General features: G+C 35.6%; 1 protein-coding gene across 6 annotated transcripts in view; it reads left to right on the forward strand.

Moving 5' to 3' along the window:
- Positions 1–13,185, forward strand: part of LARP4 (La ribonucleoprotein 4) — a 64,140-nt gene that overhangs the window by 15,242 nt on the left and 35,713 nt on the right. For 5 of the 6 annotated variants that reach the window (XM_068560240.1, XM_068560242.1, XM_068560237.1 and 2 more), the window contains 7 exons: positions 2,145–2,292; positions 2,917–3,069; positions 5,354–5,429; positions 8,839–8,975; positions 10,468–10,571; positions 11,451–11,561; positions 12,336–12,389. In XM_068560240.1, coding sequence (XP_068416341.1) covers positions 2,940–3,069; positions 5,354–5,429; positions 8,839–8,975; positions 10,468–10,571; positions 11,451–11,561; positions 12,336–12,389 — 612 coding nt within the window. In that variant the 5' untranslated portion in view covers positions 2,145–2,292; positions 2,917–2,939. The remainder of the gene's footprint in view (positions 1–2,144; positions 2,293–2,916; positions 3,070–5,353; positions 5,430–8,838; positions 8,976–10,467; positions 10,572–11,450; positions 11,562–12,335; positions 12,390–13,185) is intronic. The other variant, XM_068560239.1, reaches the window with a different exon arrangement.

Consider the following 13,185-nt stretch of genomic DNA (forward strand, 5'->3'; position numbering starts at 1 on the left):
GCATTGGGCCTTTGTTGCTGCACGCGGGCTTTCTCTAGTTGCAGCGAGCAGGAGCCACTCTTCGTTGCAGTGCGTGGCCCTCTCACTGCGGTGGCCTCTCCCGCTGCGGAGCATGGCCCCAGGCGCCCGTGCGTCAGCAGTTGTGGCTCGTGGGCCTCAGCCGCTGTGGCGCACAGGCTTAGTTGCTGCGCAGCATGTGGGATCCTCCTGGACCAGGACTCGAACCTGTGTCCCCTGCATTGGCAGGCGGATTCCCAACCACTGCGCCACCAGGGAATTCCCCAATTTAGCTTTCTTAAGACAGTATTGGTACTTTTAAAGAAATATGAATTTGAGATTTTGGAAAACAACTGGGAAGTTGGTTAATTTTTTAAAATTATTTTTTAAGCAGAGCTTTAAGCTGGTAAGAAAGCAAATGAAATCTTCAGACCAAAAAAATCAGGAAGTACTAATCCAGAGAGAGAAGCAGGTGTTAGACCTAGGGCCTGCCCCTAATGCATCTATTGATCCTTAGTGGCCCAGAGCTTAGATTTTAATCGCAGTGCTTAGAGACAGGACACAAGATAAACTAGGGGAAAAAACAGCTTTCTCAGAGAAAAGGAAAACTTGTCAGCTTTAGCCTTGGCTCTGGGTTGGTGGAAGGAGGGATCTTATTCTAACCACAAATCCTCTTTGATGCAGAGTAGGGCTAAAATGCCCACTACTTGTTCTCCAGAAACCCACGTTGAAAATTTTAAGTGATACAGATTGGTAGTCTTACTGTGCAGTCATCCAGCAGAAAGAAAACAAATCCTCTGGGCTTCCCTGGTGGCGCAGTGTTTAGGAATCCGCCTGCCAATGCAGGGAACACGGGTTTGAGCCCTGGTCTGGTAAGATCCCACATACTGCGGAGCAAATAAGCCTGTGCGCCACAACTACTGAGCCTGCGCTCTAGAGCCCACGAGCCACAACTACTGAGCCCGCATGCCTAGAGCCCGTGCTCTGCAACAAAAGAAGCCACCTCAATGAGAAGCCACCTCAATGAGAAGCCCACGCATGGCGGCGACACTCGCTGCAACTAGAGAAAGCCTGAAGGCAGCAACAAGGACCCAACGCAGCCAAAAATAAATAAATAAATAAATTTAAAAAAAGAAAATACACTTTCAGGACAAATGAAATAATGCATTGTAACATAAGGCAGAATGCGGTTTTTTGGGGTTTTTTTTGTTTTATTTATTTATGGCTGCATTGGGTCTTTGTTGCTGCACGTGGGCTTTCTCCAGTTGCAGTGAGCAGGGGCTGCACTTCATTAGAGTGTGCAGGCTTCTCATTGCGGTGGCCTCTCCCACTGCGGAGCACGGGCTCCAGGCGCGCGAGCTTCAGCAGCTGCGGCACGCGGGCTCAGCAGCCATGGCTCGCGGGCTCCAGAGCGCAGGCTCAATAGCTATGGCACACGGGCTCAGTTGCTCTGCGGCATGTGGGATCCCCCCAGACCAGGGCTCGAACCTGTGTCCCCTGCATTGGCAGGCGGACTCCCAACCACTGCGCCACCAGGGAAGTCCCAGAATGCGGTTTTTGACTTGGGAAAAAATTTCCACTTACAGAATCATTCAGACTCTCTATCACAGCTTAGATGGCAATAAAAATTATGTACTGTGGAAAATTGCTGTAGATAACTCAAAAATTTGTTCTAGGTACTCAAACACACACTAACGTCAAAGATATGTGAATGGTTTTAATAAATTTTATAATACTTGCAAGTAGGTTGGGGTAAAGCAGTATTTCTATATTAATATATTTATATATTATAACATTATTATTATTATATTATATTATATTATTATGTTTATATATATTATATTAATATATTATATATATTTCTATATTTCTATATTAATAGTATTAATAGTATTTATAAAAATATTTTTATTGTATAGGTAGCTAAATTTTACATATAAACATTTCAAGTTCATCTGCTTAAAAAGGTTTATATTTTCAAGTTGAGCCAAAAACTTTAAAATATTGTTTATTTAATATTTACTATTAAATTACATAATATTATTGGGGATTTTCTTCACATTTAAGTAATGGAAAAGTTTTGTCTAAATTTATAATTTTAATGCACTGACTTTTAAAATTAACAAATGGATCCTTTTAATATTTAGCAGGTAACATCTAAAGGAACTGGCTTAAATCCTAATGCCAAAGTATGGCAAGAAATACCTCCAGGAAATACTGATGCCACACCAGTAACTCATGGAACTGAAAGCTCTTGGCATGAAACAGCAGCCACATCAGGGTCTCATCCTGAGGGTAAGTCGTAAATATTTCATCAGATTAAATCACATTTTGGTTAAACATACGGCCAAACCAGTTTATAGAACTTTTAATACATTCTTTGATTATTTGATGAAATATATTTATAAATGTTTAACATGTAGTTTGTATACCATTCTCGTTTATTTCCAGTACGAATGGATTGTCACTAATTTCAGACAGGAGCTGTATCTTTGGGTTCAGCATTTAGCCCATGTACAATGTGGTATTTTTAAATTAGTTTTGATCTACCATCATTGCCAATGCTGTTTACTCACTGTTTGATCTTAGGCAAATGGCTTAACCTCTCCATGCTTGTTGCCTTCATCTGTAAAACATTAACAGTAGCAATTAATTTTGGCATTGGTTTTTCTGAGAATTAAGTGAATAAAGTACATGAAGCTGTCTTATACATAGATAGTACTATATAAGTTTAAGCTATTGTTAATCATTTTAGCTTATCCATAATGGTCAAACTTAACTCCTTTGGACTCTTACTTAAAATCATGTGGATATTTTCCCAATTGCTAGAATTCTTTAAAATCTTGTTGTGCCCAGAGTGCCTAAAGATAGGATTTTAAAGAATTACTGTTCACTTCCAGTACGTTTTCTTTAATACAGGTAATAGAGAACTTGCAGATGATATGTGTAAGGAATATGAAGTAATGTATTCATCTTGTGAAACCACAAGAACTACTACAGGCATTGAGGAATCAACTGATGGAATGATTTTGGGACCAGAAGATCTGAGTTACCAAATATATGATGTTTCTGGTAAACTTTATGGTTTTATTGGTGAAATGAGAATGTAGTATGCTAGTCTTTTTCCCCCTCCAGTCTCCTTATCATTGTTCTAGTAAACATGGCATTGATCGGTCTATTTTATTATTTGAAAAGTTTATGTTAATGAAATATTAGGTGATTTTTATAAATACTGATTTCAAATGGCCAAACATGAACATTGTAATTTAAAAAGAATGTTTATTTTAAAGATCTTATTAAAGGAAAGTGTGAAATTAAAGATGAAAGGAAAAAACAGTCAATACAGTTAAAAGAGACCTAAATTACAATCTTTCAGAGTCCAAGTTTCTTGATCTATTAGTTGGGATCAACGCAAGTTCTGTCAATTTTCCCATCACTTTTGTCAGTGTGAAATGCATTTATAAATGTGAGATTGCAGGGATTAATTTTGAGAAAAAGGTTGTGTTATATCATAGTTCTACTACAGTTCAACTTGTGAGATATGTTTTTTTTTTCACATTTAATTAGCATGGATTATTAATTGCTTGGACTTAAAATGGATGAAATTTAAAAGAAACTAAAGATAGACTATAGAACCTGATTACCTAACTTTATTTTTCTAAGTTCTAAAGGGTCTCTTTGGAAAATAAGTGTAATAGGGAGTAGGCATTTCTATCACTGCTTAGTTCCCTGGCATTAGTCAAGGTATATAAACCTTTGTTCTCAGTTTATTTATTATATATATCTGGATTAGATTTCTAAGGTCGGTCACCTTGTAAGTTGATTTCTGAAGTAGAATGGGGTGGTATTTCCATATAATAATTTAAGGTGGTTAGGTTTTGCTCCCTCCTTGTTATAATATACCTATCCACTGGCTACTTTGAACTTAGAGTTGGTTTAAGTGAATTGGCAACCAGTTGATATTTTAAAAAGTTTGCTGTAATAACACTGAAAGCTTAAATGAAGTTATTATTCATTTAGCCAGCATTTGAGTGGATGAATTTTGTATTAGGAGGGTTGCATATACTACATAGAAATAGAATGCTTATTTCATTTTTAATGAAATTAATTAAATATCTAATATCATTTTGAATCTTGAGTAGTAAGACAAAGTAGTGGTAAAATCATGCACAAAATTTATCCTTACAGGAAAATATAGTGCTCTAAAATTAAGCAATGAAGAGTATTAAGAGATAGAAGTGGGGTTTTTTTTAAATTGAAGTATAGTTGATTTACAATGTGTTAATTTCTGCTGTACAGCAAAGGGATTCAGTAATACACACACACGTTCTTTTTTATATTCTTTTCCATTATGTTTTATCACAGAATATTGAATATAGTTCCCTGTGCTATACAGTAAGACCTTGTTTATCCATTCTTTATATAATAGTTTGCATCTACTAACCCCAAACTCCCAATCCATCCCTCCCCTACCCCACCTCCCCCTTGGCAACAACAAGTCTGTTAAGAGATAGAAGTTTAAGGAGTGTGACTAACATCAGATTTACTACCGATAGTACAGATGTGGAGCCATATATATATCGCACTTTGTGTAGTTCCTGTCTTCAAATTTAGATTACTGTTACTTTTTTTATGTATATAAATTTATTTATTTTTGGCTGCGTTGGGTCTTCATTGCTGTGTGTGGGCTTTCTCTAGTTGTGGCACGTGGGCTTCTCACTGCGGTGGCTTCTCGTTGCGGAGCACAGGTTCTAGGCGCGCAGGCTTCAGTAGTTGTATCTCACGGGCTAAGTATTTGTGGCTTGAGGGCTCAGTAGTTGTGGCTTGTGGGCTCAGTAGTTGTGGCTCACGGGCTCTAAAGCGCAGGCTCAGTAGTTGTGGTGCACGGGCTTAGTTGCTCTACAGCATGTGGGATCTTCCCGGACCAGTGTTCAAACCCGTGTTCCCTGCATTGGCAGGCGGATTCTTAACCACTGCGCCACCAGGGAAGCCCCTAGATTACTATTACTTTTGTTCTTTGAGTTTTCATTAAAGGAATAAGTAGTTATCACATTTTTTTAAGTATTTAGGGTAATGTTTTACAGTATGGTATCCAAGTGCTTTTAGTATTACCGATAATTTGTTAATTACTTGATAAAATATGTAATTTAAAAACTGATATGAAATCTGTCTAAAGAAAGAATAGATAGGTTAAAAGGTAGACCTTGTGTATCTGAATTCTAAAAAGAATAAAAATACAGTTTTCTGGTGATTTTAATTTGTGCATACTTTGTGGCTTACTCTGAAAACAATATGTAAAGTTTACTACCTATGGTAATTAGGTATTAACTTTTCCCCTCTTGTTTTCTACCATCAGGAGAAAGCAACTCAGCAATTTCTACAGAAGAACTAAAAGAGTGTTTGAAGAAACAATTAGAATTCTGTTTCTCACGGTACACTATCATTTTTTAATTGACCTTTCTCCTTTTTGAATTGTTTGATTAGTAGATGTGAAATAGAATGGAAAAATGGTTTTAATTTCCTTTGCTGATGTATTTTGGTATCATTCTTCAGTATATTTCTTAACTAGATTTAAAGATGTGGTCTCCAGTTGGTTATGTAAAGGGTCTAGGCCCAGTAGAAAGATAATGAAATTCCTCTTGGATATTTTTCCTATGATCATATTCATTTTTAGGGTTCTCTTTATGTTTTTAGTAGTTTGCTCTTGTAATCTTTGAGCATAGAGTTATTTTTAATAAGATATGTGGATGGGTATAGAATTTATATTACTGGTTTCTTCTATTAAATAAAGAGTTCCTTCAGGCAAACATTTCAAGATATCTTATTTACAGATAAGAATTAAGAATTATGTAGGTATATTTATAGCTTAGATGTATAAACCTTCAGTATGTAGAACTACCCCTTCCAAAATAAACAGAAGTTTGGATATGCGTGCAAATGTAATGCCTTCTGTTTTTCGGAGGAGGACCAGTAAACCAATTTTTTAAGCTAGAAACCTGGATTTTATCATAGACTTCTTTATTTCCTTACATATAATACAGTCTTGACTCAGTTTTAATTGATTCTTCATCCTGAATATCTCCCTTTTCTTCTCCACCTTTTTATTCTTTGCCTTTATAGTCTAGTACAGGCCCTAGTTTTATGAAAACAAGACCCTTCTAGTCAGTTGTGCCTATGATGCAATTCATTTTGTCTCCCATACTTGTCATAGTTATTTTAAAATCTTTGCCTACTAACTGGATCATTTGTGTGTCTGCTTATATTTCTGAGTTTATTTTTCTCTTGATTGTCACAATTTCCTGGCTTTTTGCATGTCTTATAAATTTTGCTTATAATTTGGACACTACATATGCTGGGCACTACATATAAAAGAAACTAGAAAGCTGCAGTGCTGTAATTTTTCTCTCGAGACAAGATTTGAGCTTTCTTCTGGTAAGCAGAAGCAGATTGATTTCTTCAATCCAGTTAGGGATTGAGCTGAGTCAGGGCTGAGCAGCCACTTTGATTAGACTCGATCGACCTCTGATTTATCTCTGTTCCTTAGGCATGACCTTCTTAGGCTTTTGGTTTAGAAGTTGGCAGTTTTCTGTTACCTCAGTCATGAAACACCAAGGAAATTTAGTTCTGTTCTTCAGAGGTTTGAGATGAGCTCTTTAGCCTCTTACCCTGTACAGCTTCAAAATCTGGCAAATGTCTTGTCAGGGAGACCTGTCTTAGGTTTGATGCAAGGTTCCTTCTTCTACTGGGACTTCCACAAGACCACAAAGATTTTACTCTGCTTTTTCAGCCTTCCATCTTTCAGGGTCCCAGCCTTCCATCTTCCTCCTTAGAACTCAGTAAATGTCATATGGAGGAAAATCAGCTGTGTATTGGGGGCTCCTTTAGTTTCCAATTCATAATACCAGTCTTGTGCAACTGCCTAAAATAAAGCTCTACTAGTTTCTTTCTGGTCCAGGATCTGCAGATATCCTTGGAAAAGAAAGATTATCTTTCTGGAATTTCATTTTGTCCTTGTAGCTTCTACAGTTTTTATCTCCAAAAATATGATTTTTTTGTAATCTATCCAAGCTTTTTTAGTTGTTGCAGCATGAGCTCTGGCTTATCATGATCTATCACATCCTACTCAGAACTACGGTACAGTTCAAACCAGCCGGGTAGTTGCCATTTGTAGCTCAGTAAAATTGCCACTAAGACATATTAGGTATTAGTCATGAACATATTAGGTATTAGTCATGATCCTCGATGTTATATATCTATTAATTTGACTTACTTCTGACAACGTAGTTTCTTTAAGTGTGTGTCATACTGTTTTATAAGAAGAGACTGGCTGAAAGTCTGAGTTGATTTAGGCTACAGCCTTTTAGTTGTGCAAATATTATGTTTACAGTTGTCTTATTTTCAAGTTCTTAAAGAATATCTGGTTGATTAGTATGTTCCTTCTTTTTTTTTTTAAATAAATAAATTTATTTATTTTATTTTTGGGTCTTCGTTGCTGGGCGCAGACTTTCTCTAGTTGCGGCGAGCGGGAGCTACTCTTCGTTGCAGCGCGCAGGCTTCTCATTGCAGTGGCTTCTCTTGTTGCGGAGCACGGGCTCTAGGCACCCAGGCTTCAGTAGTTGTGGCACGCGGACTCAGTAGTTGTGGTTCGTGGGCTCCAGAGTGCAGGCTCAGTAGTTGTGGCACACGGGCTTAGTTGCTCCGTGGCATGTGGGATCTTCCCGGATCAGGGCTCAAACCGTGATCCCTGCATTGGCAGGTGGATTCTTAACCACTGCGCCACCAGGGAAGTCCTGTTGTTTCTTTTATGCTGAAGTGAGTTTAATTGTTACTGGTATCCTCTCTGTACTTTTTTCCCCCAAGACAAATAACCACCACTTGTTGATAATTGTAACCTTAAAAAAGTAATTACTGCTCTATTTTAGTATAATTTGAATGTAAAGGCCTTGACCCTACTCTTTGCCTGGTACTAAGGCTTTGTCATTTTGAATGACAAAGATCCTTCGTGGAACCTGTATTCTGACTGGGGGAGACAAAACAATAAACATAATAAATAAGCAGCTTAGAAGTGTGTTAGGTGATAAGTGCTATGGAAAAAAGTAGAGCAGAGTAAGCAAGGGAAGAGGGGAATCAGGAGTACTTGGGTGGTTTCAGAATAGGGTGGTCATTGAGAAGGTGGCTTTTAAGCAAAGATTTCTAGCTGTTTATAACCAGACTGCTTCAAAGGTTTGATGTAAATAACAAGACATGAATTTGATTCTCCTTCAATTTGTTAAACAAGATTTTATGTGTAAGATAGAGCATTTGTATCTTCTTTTTTAAAAAATGTATCTTAATCTTTTCTCTTAATTTAAAATGTTTTATATTTATTATTTTAACTTTATTATTTAAATTTAAATAAAAAGTCAAACATACCTATTAAAAAATGCAAACATTAAGAAACTGAAAATCCTCCATGATCCAATTCATGGTTTACATTACAGTTTTCTCCATATGCATATTCTAACATCAGTGATAAGGTATTTATAAGATGGAACAAAACTGTATGTAATATTTTGTAATATACTTTAATATTAAGCCTCTTTCCACATCAATATAATTTCATAAAATTCCTTGTTCAAAACTGTTGGGCCCAGTGTATTTGGGGATTCAGAAACTTTCCAGAAGTTGTTAGAATATATCTGTTGTATATTATGTATTTTCATAGTTCACTGTGTTATTTCTGATAGCATAATTTTGTTTTCCTAGGTTTAGTGACAAAAGTGAATAAGGCATCTCTTTTCTTTAGGAGCTTTTTAAGACTTGTTTGTTTTATAGGACTGTTGCTTCTCTTATTCCTTTCAGAGAAAATTTGTCAAAGGATCTTTACCTGATATCTCAAATGGACAGTGATCAGTTCATCCCAATTTGGACAGTTGCCAACATGGAAGAAATAAAAAAACTGACCACAGACCCTGACCTAATTCTTGAAGTGTTGAGATGTATGTAAATCATACCTTTTAGCTTACTTTTAAAATCAAAGATTAAATATTCTTTTGACTTCTGATCATGCAGGAAATTGTTTTTAACTCCATATTTTTTGCTATTCTGTGCTAATAATTTATCTATTTTTACTGACTGGTACATATATAGCTTGTATATCAGTTCTGTACCTTGGTTGTTCATCTTGATACCCATTTACTCAAGTATAAGCAATTAAACCTCTGTTTTCTGGGCTATTAGAAAGCTATATGTGTCATTATCACACCCTGTAAAGCAATCTGTTTCAAACTTTTGAACAAAAGTAATAAGTAAACTTTATATCACAACCCAATACACACACACACTACATGCACACAACTGAAATGTTAATAGTAGATTAATACTAAATGCTTGAAATGAGTTCATTTCTTTTATTATAAGATTGCTTTCACAACCTATTAAAAGAGTTGCTACCTGCAGTTTGACAAACACTGCTTTAAAGTTTGGTAAAGAATTTATATTTTAGATTGAGGTTTAAGAATTTTTAGTGGTGTTTGTGTCTTATATCAGCATTTCTTGGTAACCTCTCTTATACAGGTTTTGTTAACTACTTGAGTAAAGGTGGATCTTCACTTTTTTTTTGAAATTTGTTGAAATGTTTGGAAGTTAAATAAAGCAAGTCCAGTAATAGACTTACATGGGAGTAGGGATTTCCATTGTCAGAGGTATAAAAACATTTATGAAATCTCTGATCAGTTTCTACAGATCAAACTAGTCTTGATCTGGTTTGACCAGGTCTTAAAATGACCCAGTCTTGTCAACATTTAAAGAATTTGCCAAGAGACAGAATCTCCTACCTCCAAGGGCTGAAACCTAGCACTTATACACAGGCCTTCTTCCTTAACAACTACTTTTATTCTCTCTACTTACCTGCACAGGAAGATATGACATATTATCCTTTGAAGGGACCAGAAATAAAAGTTTTGGCTTGTGGTACTACCTTCATTCTATATTAACTCAAAACCAGCATCTGAAAGAAAGATTGTAATCATTTATATATAATTCTTGGTTTTAAGTGTTTCTCAGACTTTAATTTTAAGAAGAATTTTTTCACATATCAAAGCTCATTACATTCCCCAGAGTAGTGTTTGGCTAATGCAGTACATTGATTTTACTTGAAATAAAGAATTTGGTAATTGTATACAGGGAAGCGCCCTATGAGATATAAATATTGTATACTCCTTAAAGGCTTCTTTTCAACTCCAACACTGTGCCACGTCACAAAATAAGTACTCTGAGTATTTGTGCAATGCATAACATTGGACAATGTTCTTTGCATATCAATCTCAAGATATTTTATTGTAACTGTAATCTTTGATTCTACAACTTAATTTCTTTAAGATGTTAGCCCTGCTAATTTATTCAGTTGGAAATTGAAATGAATAGTTTTTTAATGGAATTATTAATATCACTATTTTTACACTTTTGAATGAAACTTCTTTAAAATTTCAGCTTCTCCCATGGTGCAAGTTGATGAGAAGGGCGAGAAAGTGAGACCAAGTCATAAGCGTTGTATTGTAATTCTTAGAGAGATTCCTGAAACAACACCAGTAGAGGTAAATCATTAGTATTGTTAAAGCTAAATATTCTTAACTGTTTATTTTATTTTATTTTTCAGTAATTTTTAATAGATTTATTTATTTTTGTTTATTTTTTTGGCTGCATTGGGTCTTCGTTGCTGCGCGCGGGCTTTCTCTAGTTGTGGCGAGCGGGGGCTACTTTTCGTTGTGGTGCACGTGCTTCTCATTGTGGTGGCTTCTCATGTTGTGGAGCACAGGCTCTAGGCGTGCAGGCTTCAGTAGTTGTGGCACACGGGCTTAGTTGCTCTGCAGCATGTGGGATCTTCCTGGAGCAGGGCTTGAACCCGTGTCCCCTGCATTGGCAAGCAGATTCTTAACCACTGCGCCACCAGGGAGGTCCCTCTGAGTTTTGATAATCATCTTTTTCTAAATCCATATATTTTTTTGAGTTTTAGTTTTTAATTAAATCAGTTATGAAAAACAAGATATATGTGCACAGTTCATGTCTGTGACTATTGTAGACAGAGCATTTGGATTAAATGAAAATACGTAAAAATACTTAGCACCTAGAAAACGTTAATGTAGGACAGTCCCCCCACCCACACCTTTTTTTTTGGACAATGACAGGACTGGAAAGATTTTACTGTAAGCAGAATTTAGCTTGCCACTAGGATTGAAATAATACTTCAGTTTTGCTGATTATAAAATAAGCTTCCATCCCTAAATCATGCACAAAATTTACACTATAACTATGCATGTTCTTGTTTCAGAGTATAATTCTACTCAACAGAAAAATGGGCAGAAGGCGTAAACAGTTACTAAGTAAAGAAATAGAAAGGACCAAAAGACATGAAGAGGAAAAAAATGCCCATTTTTGATATATTTTTAGAGTTAACTGAAGATTTTCTTTTTTAGGAAGTAAAAGCTTTGTTTAAAAATGAAAACTGCCCCAAGGTGATAAGCTGTGAATTTGCACACAATAGCAACTGGTATATCACTTTCCAGTCAGACACAGATGCACAGCAGGTGAGAAGAAAACTTTTCTTCTGATTTGAAGTCCTGGTGATAAAAGAAGAAGTGTATATTTTAATTGAGAAAAATGTGTGCTTACAGTAATGTTTGTAAAGACTTTGGAGAACCTTGTTCACCTTTTTGGTTTTGCCTATTGGTTTCCTTTTTGATGATCTTCTTAAAGCTTTTTTTGTTTCAATTTAAGAACAGTTTGTTTCCTATCAGTAAAAAAAATTAACACACAATTTTTAAATTAACATGGGGATCAGAGACCATGTATTCAGTAGTTAGTATTTCTATTACATAGTAGGCCCGCGATATATATAACTTCCATTCTGATTCTTGGTATTTTGACATAATGATTTTACTCTTAATTGTTATCGTGGCCTATTTAAAGATAAGAAAAGTAATATTCCTTTGAAACAAAAATTTATATAATAGCATTTTAAAACCACTTACTGTTTTTTTTTTTAATTCTTCATCTTAGAAGGCCCTCTGAACCCATTTTAAAATTGATATGTAGTGATATTTTGGGTCTGTTTTGAATTTTGTGAGTGTGTGTCAGTAGTAATCCATAGTAGTTTAATATACAATAAATGTGAACTGTAGCTGAGGTCTTAAGTTTTTACTTTTTCATTCCCTGTCACCTGCATAATGGGATCACCTTCAGAATTTTGTATTGTTTAGTTTAGAGATAGTTGCAATTACCAAAACTCTCTTGATAGAATAATGATGGCCTTAATGAAATGTTTGAATGCTAATGAAAGTTCCTTGCTGCTTTGTTAACAGGCTTTTAAATACTTAAGAGAAGAAGTTAAGACATTTCAGGGCAAGCCAATCATGGTAAGAAACATTTGTAAGTAGTCCATCATGAGACAAGAAGGTTTTTGTTGTCTGTCTATTAACAAACAAAGATGAATAACATTTTATAAAACCCATAATGATTTTAAAGAAATTTCTGGCTCATATGAAATGCTATTTCAGGAAATTAGTTGATAGAATGTCAAAATACTTTCTAAACAGCAGTTTCTTCTAGAAGTATAACTTCAGACACCATGAAGTTAAAGTTAGATGCTGATTGACAACATGTAAGATAATCATAGATCTCAATCCTGCTCTTAGGAGTAGGAATAATTTTTTAGTAACAAAGGTGGAAAACATTCTCAGTACTTTCATTTCAATTAACTGCATCACTGCATTAATACTCAGCCATTTGGGAACCTGGAACTTGTCGTTGATGACACTTGCTCACGGTTTACATGTCTAATCTGTTCTCACATCCCATGAAATCTGCCTTCAAAACTTCTTTCAATCATTACTGCCATTGTTTAGGCTTGAGCAATTGGAATAGCCTTTTAGCTGTTATGCCTTCAGCTTTCCCCTCCTTACAGTCCATCCTCCACATTATTTTAAGTGTGAAAGTAATACCTATATGTGGTAAGAAAGTCAAATGATTTATAGTAAATAAGTTAATTAAATCTCCCTGTCCCAGATTCCTCCAGTCATTTTCCCTAGAGGTGATGAGAGAGAGCAGTTTTTTCTGCACCCATCTAGGAATTTTCTTTCTGTCTTTACGTGAATGGAAATGTATAGTATATACATGCCTATTCTTTTCTCATAATAGAGCTTTTCATTCACC

The sequence above is a fragment of the Eschrichtius robustus genome, chromosome 13, assembly GCF_028021215.1.
Source record: "Eschrichtius robustus isolate mEscRob2 chromosome 13, mEscRob2.pri, whole genome shotgun sequence".
NCBI classification, from domain to species: Eukaryota; Metazoa; Chordata; class Mammalia; order Artiodactyla; family Eschrichtiidae; genus Eschrichtius; species Eschrichtius robustus.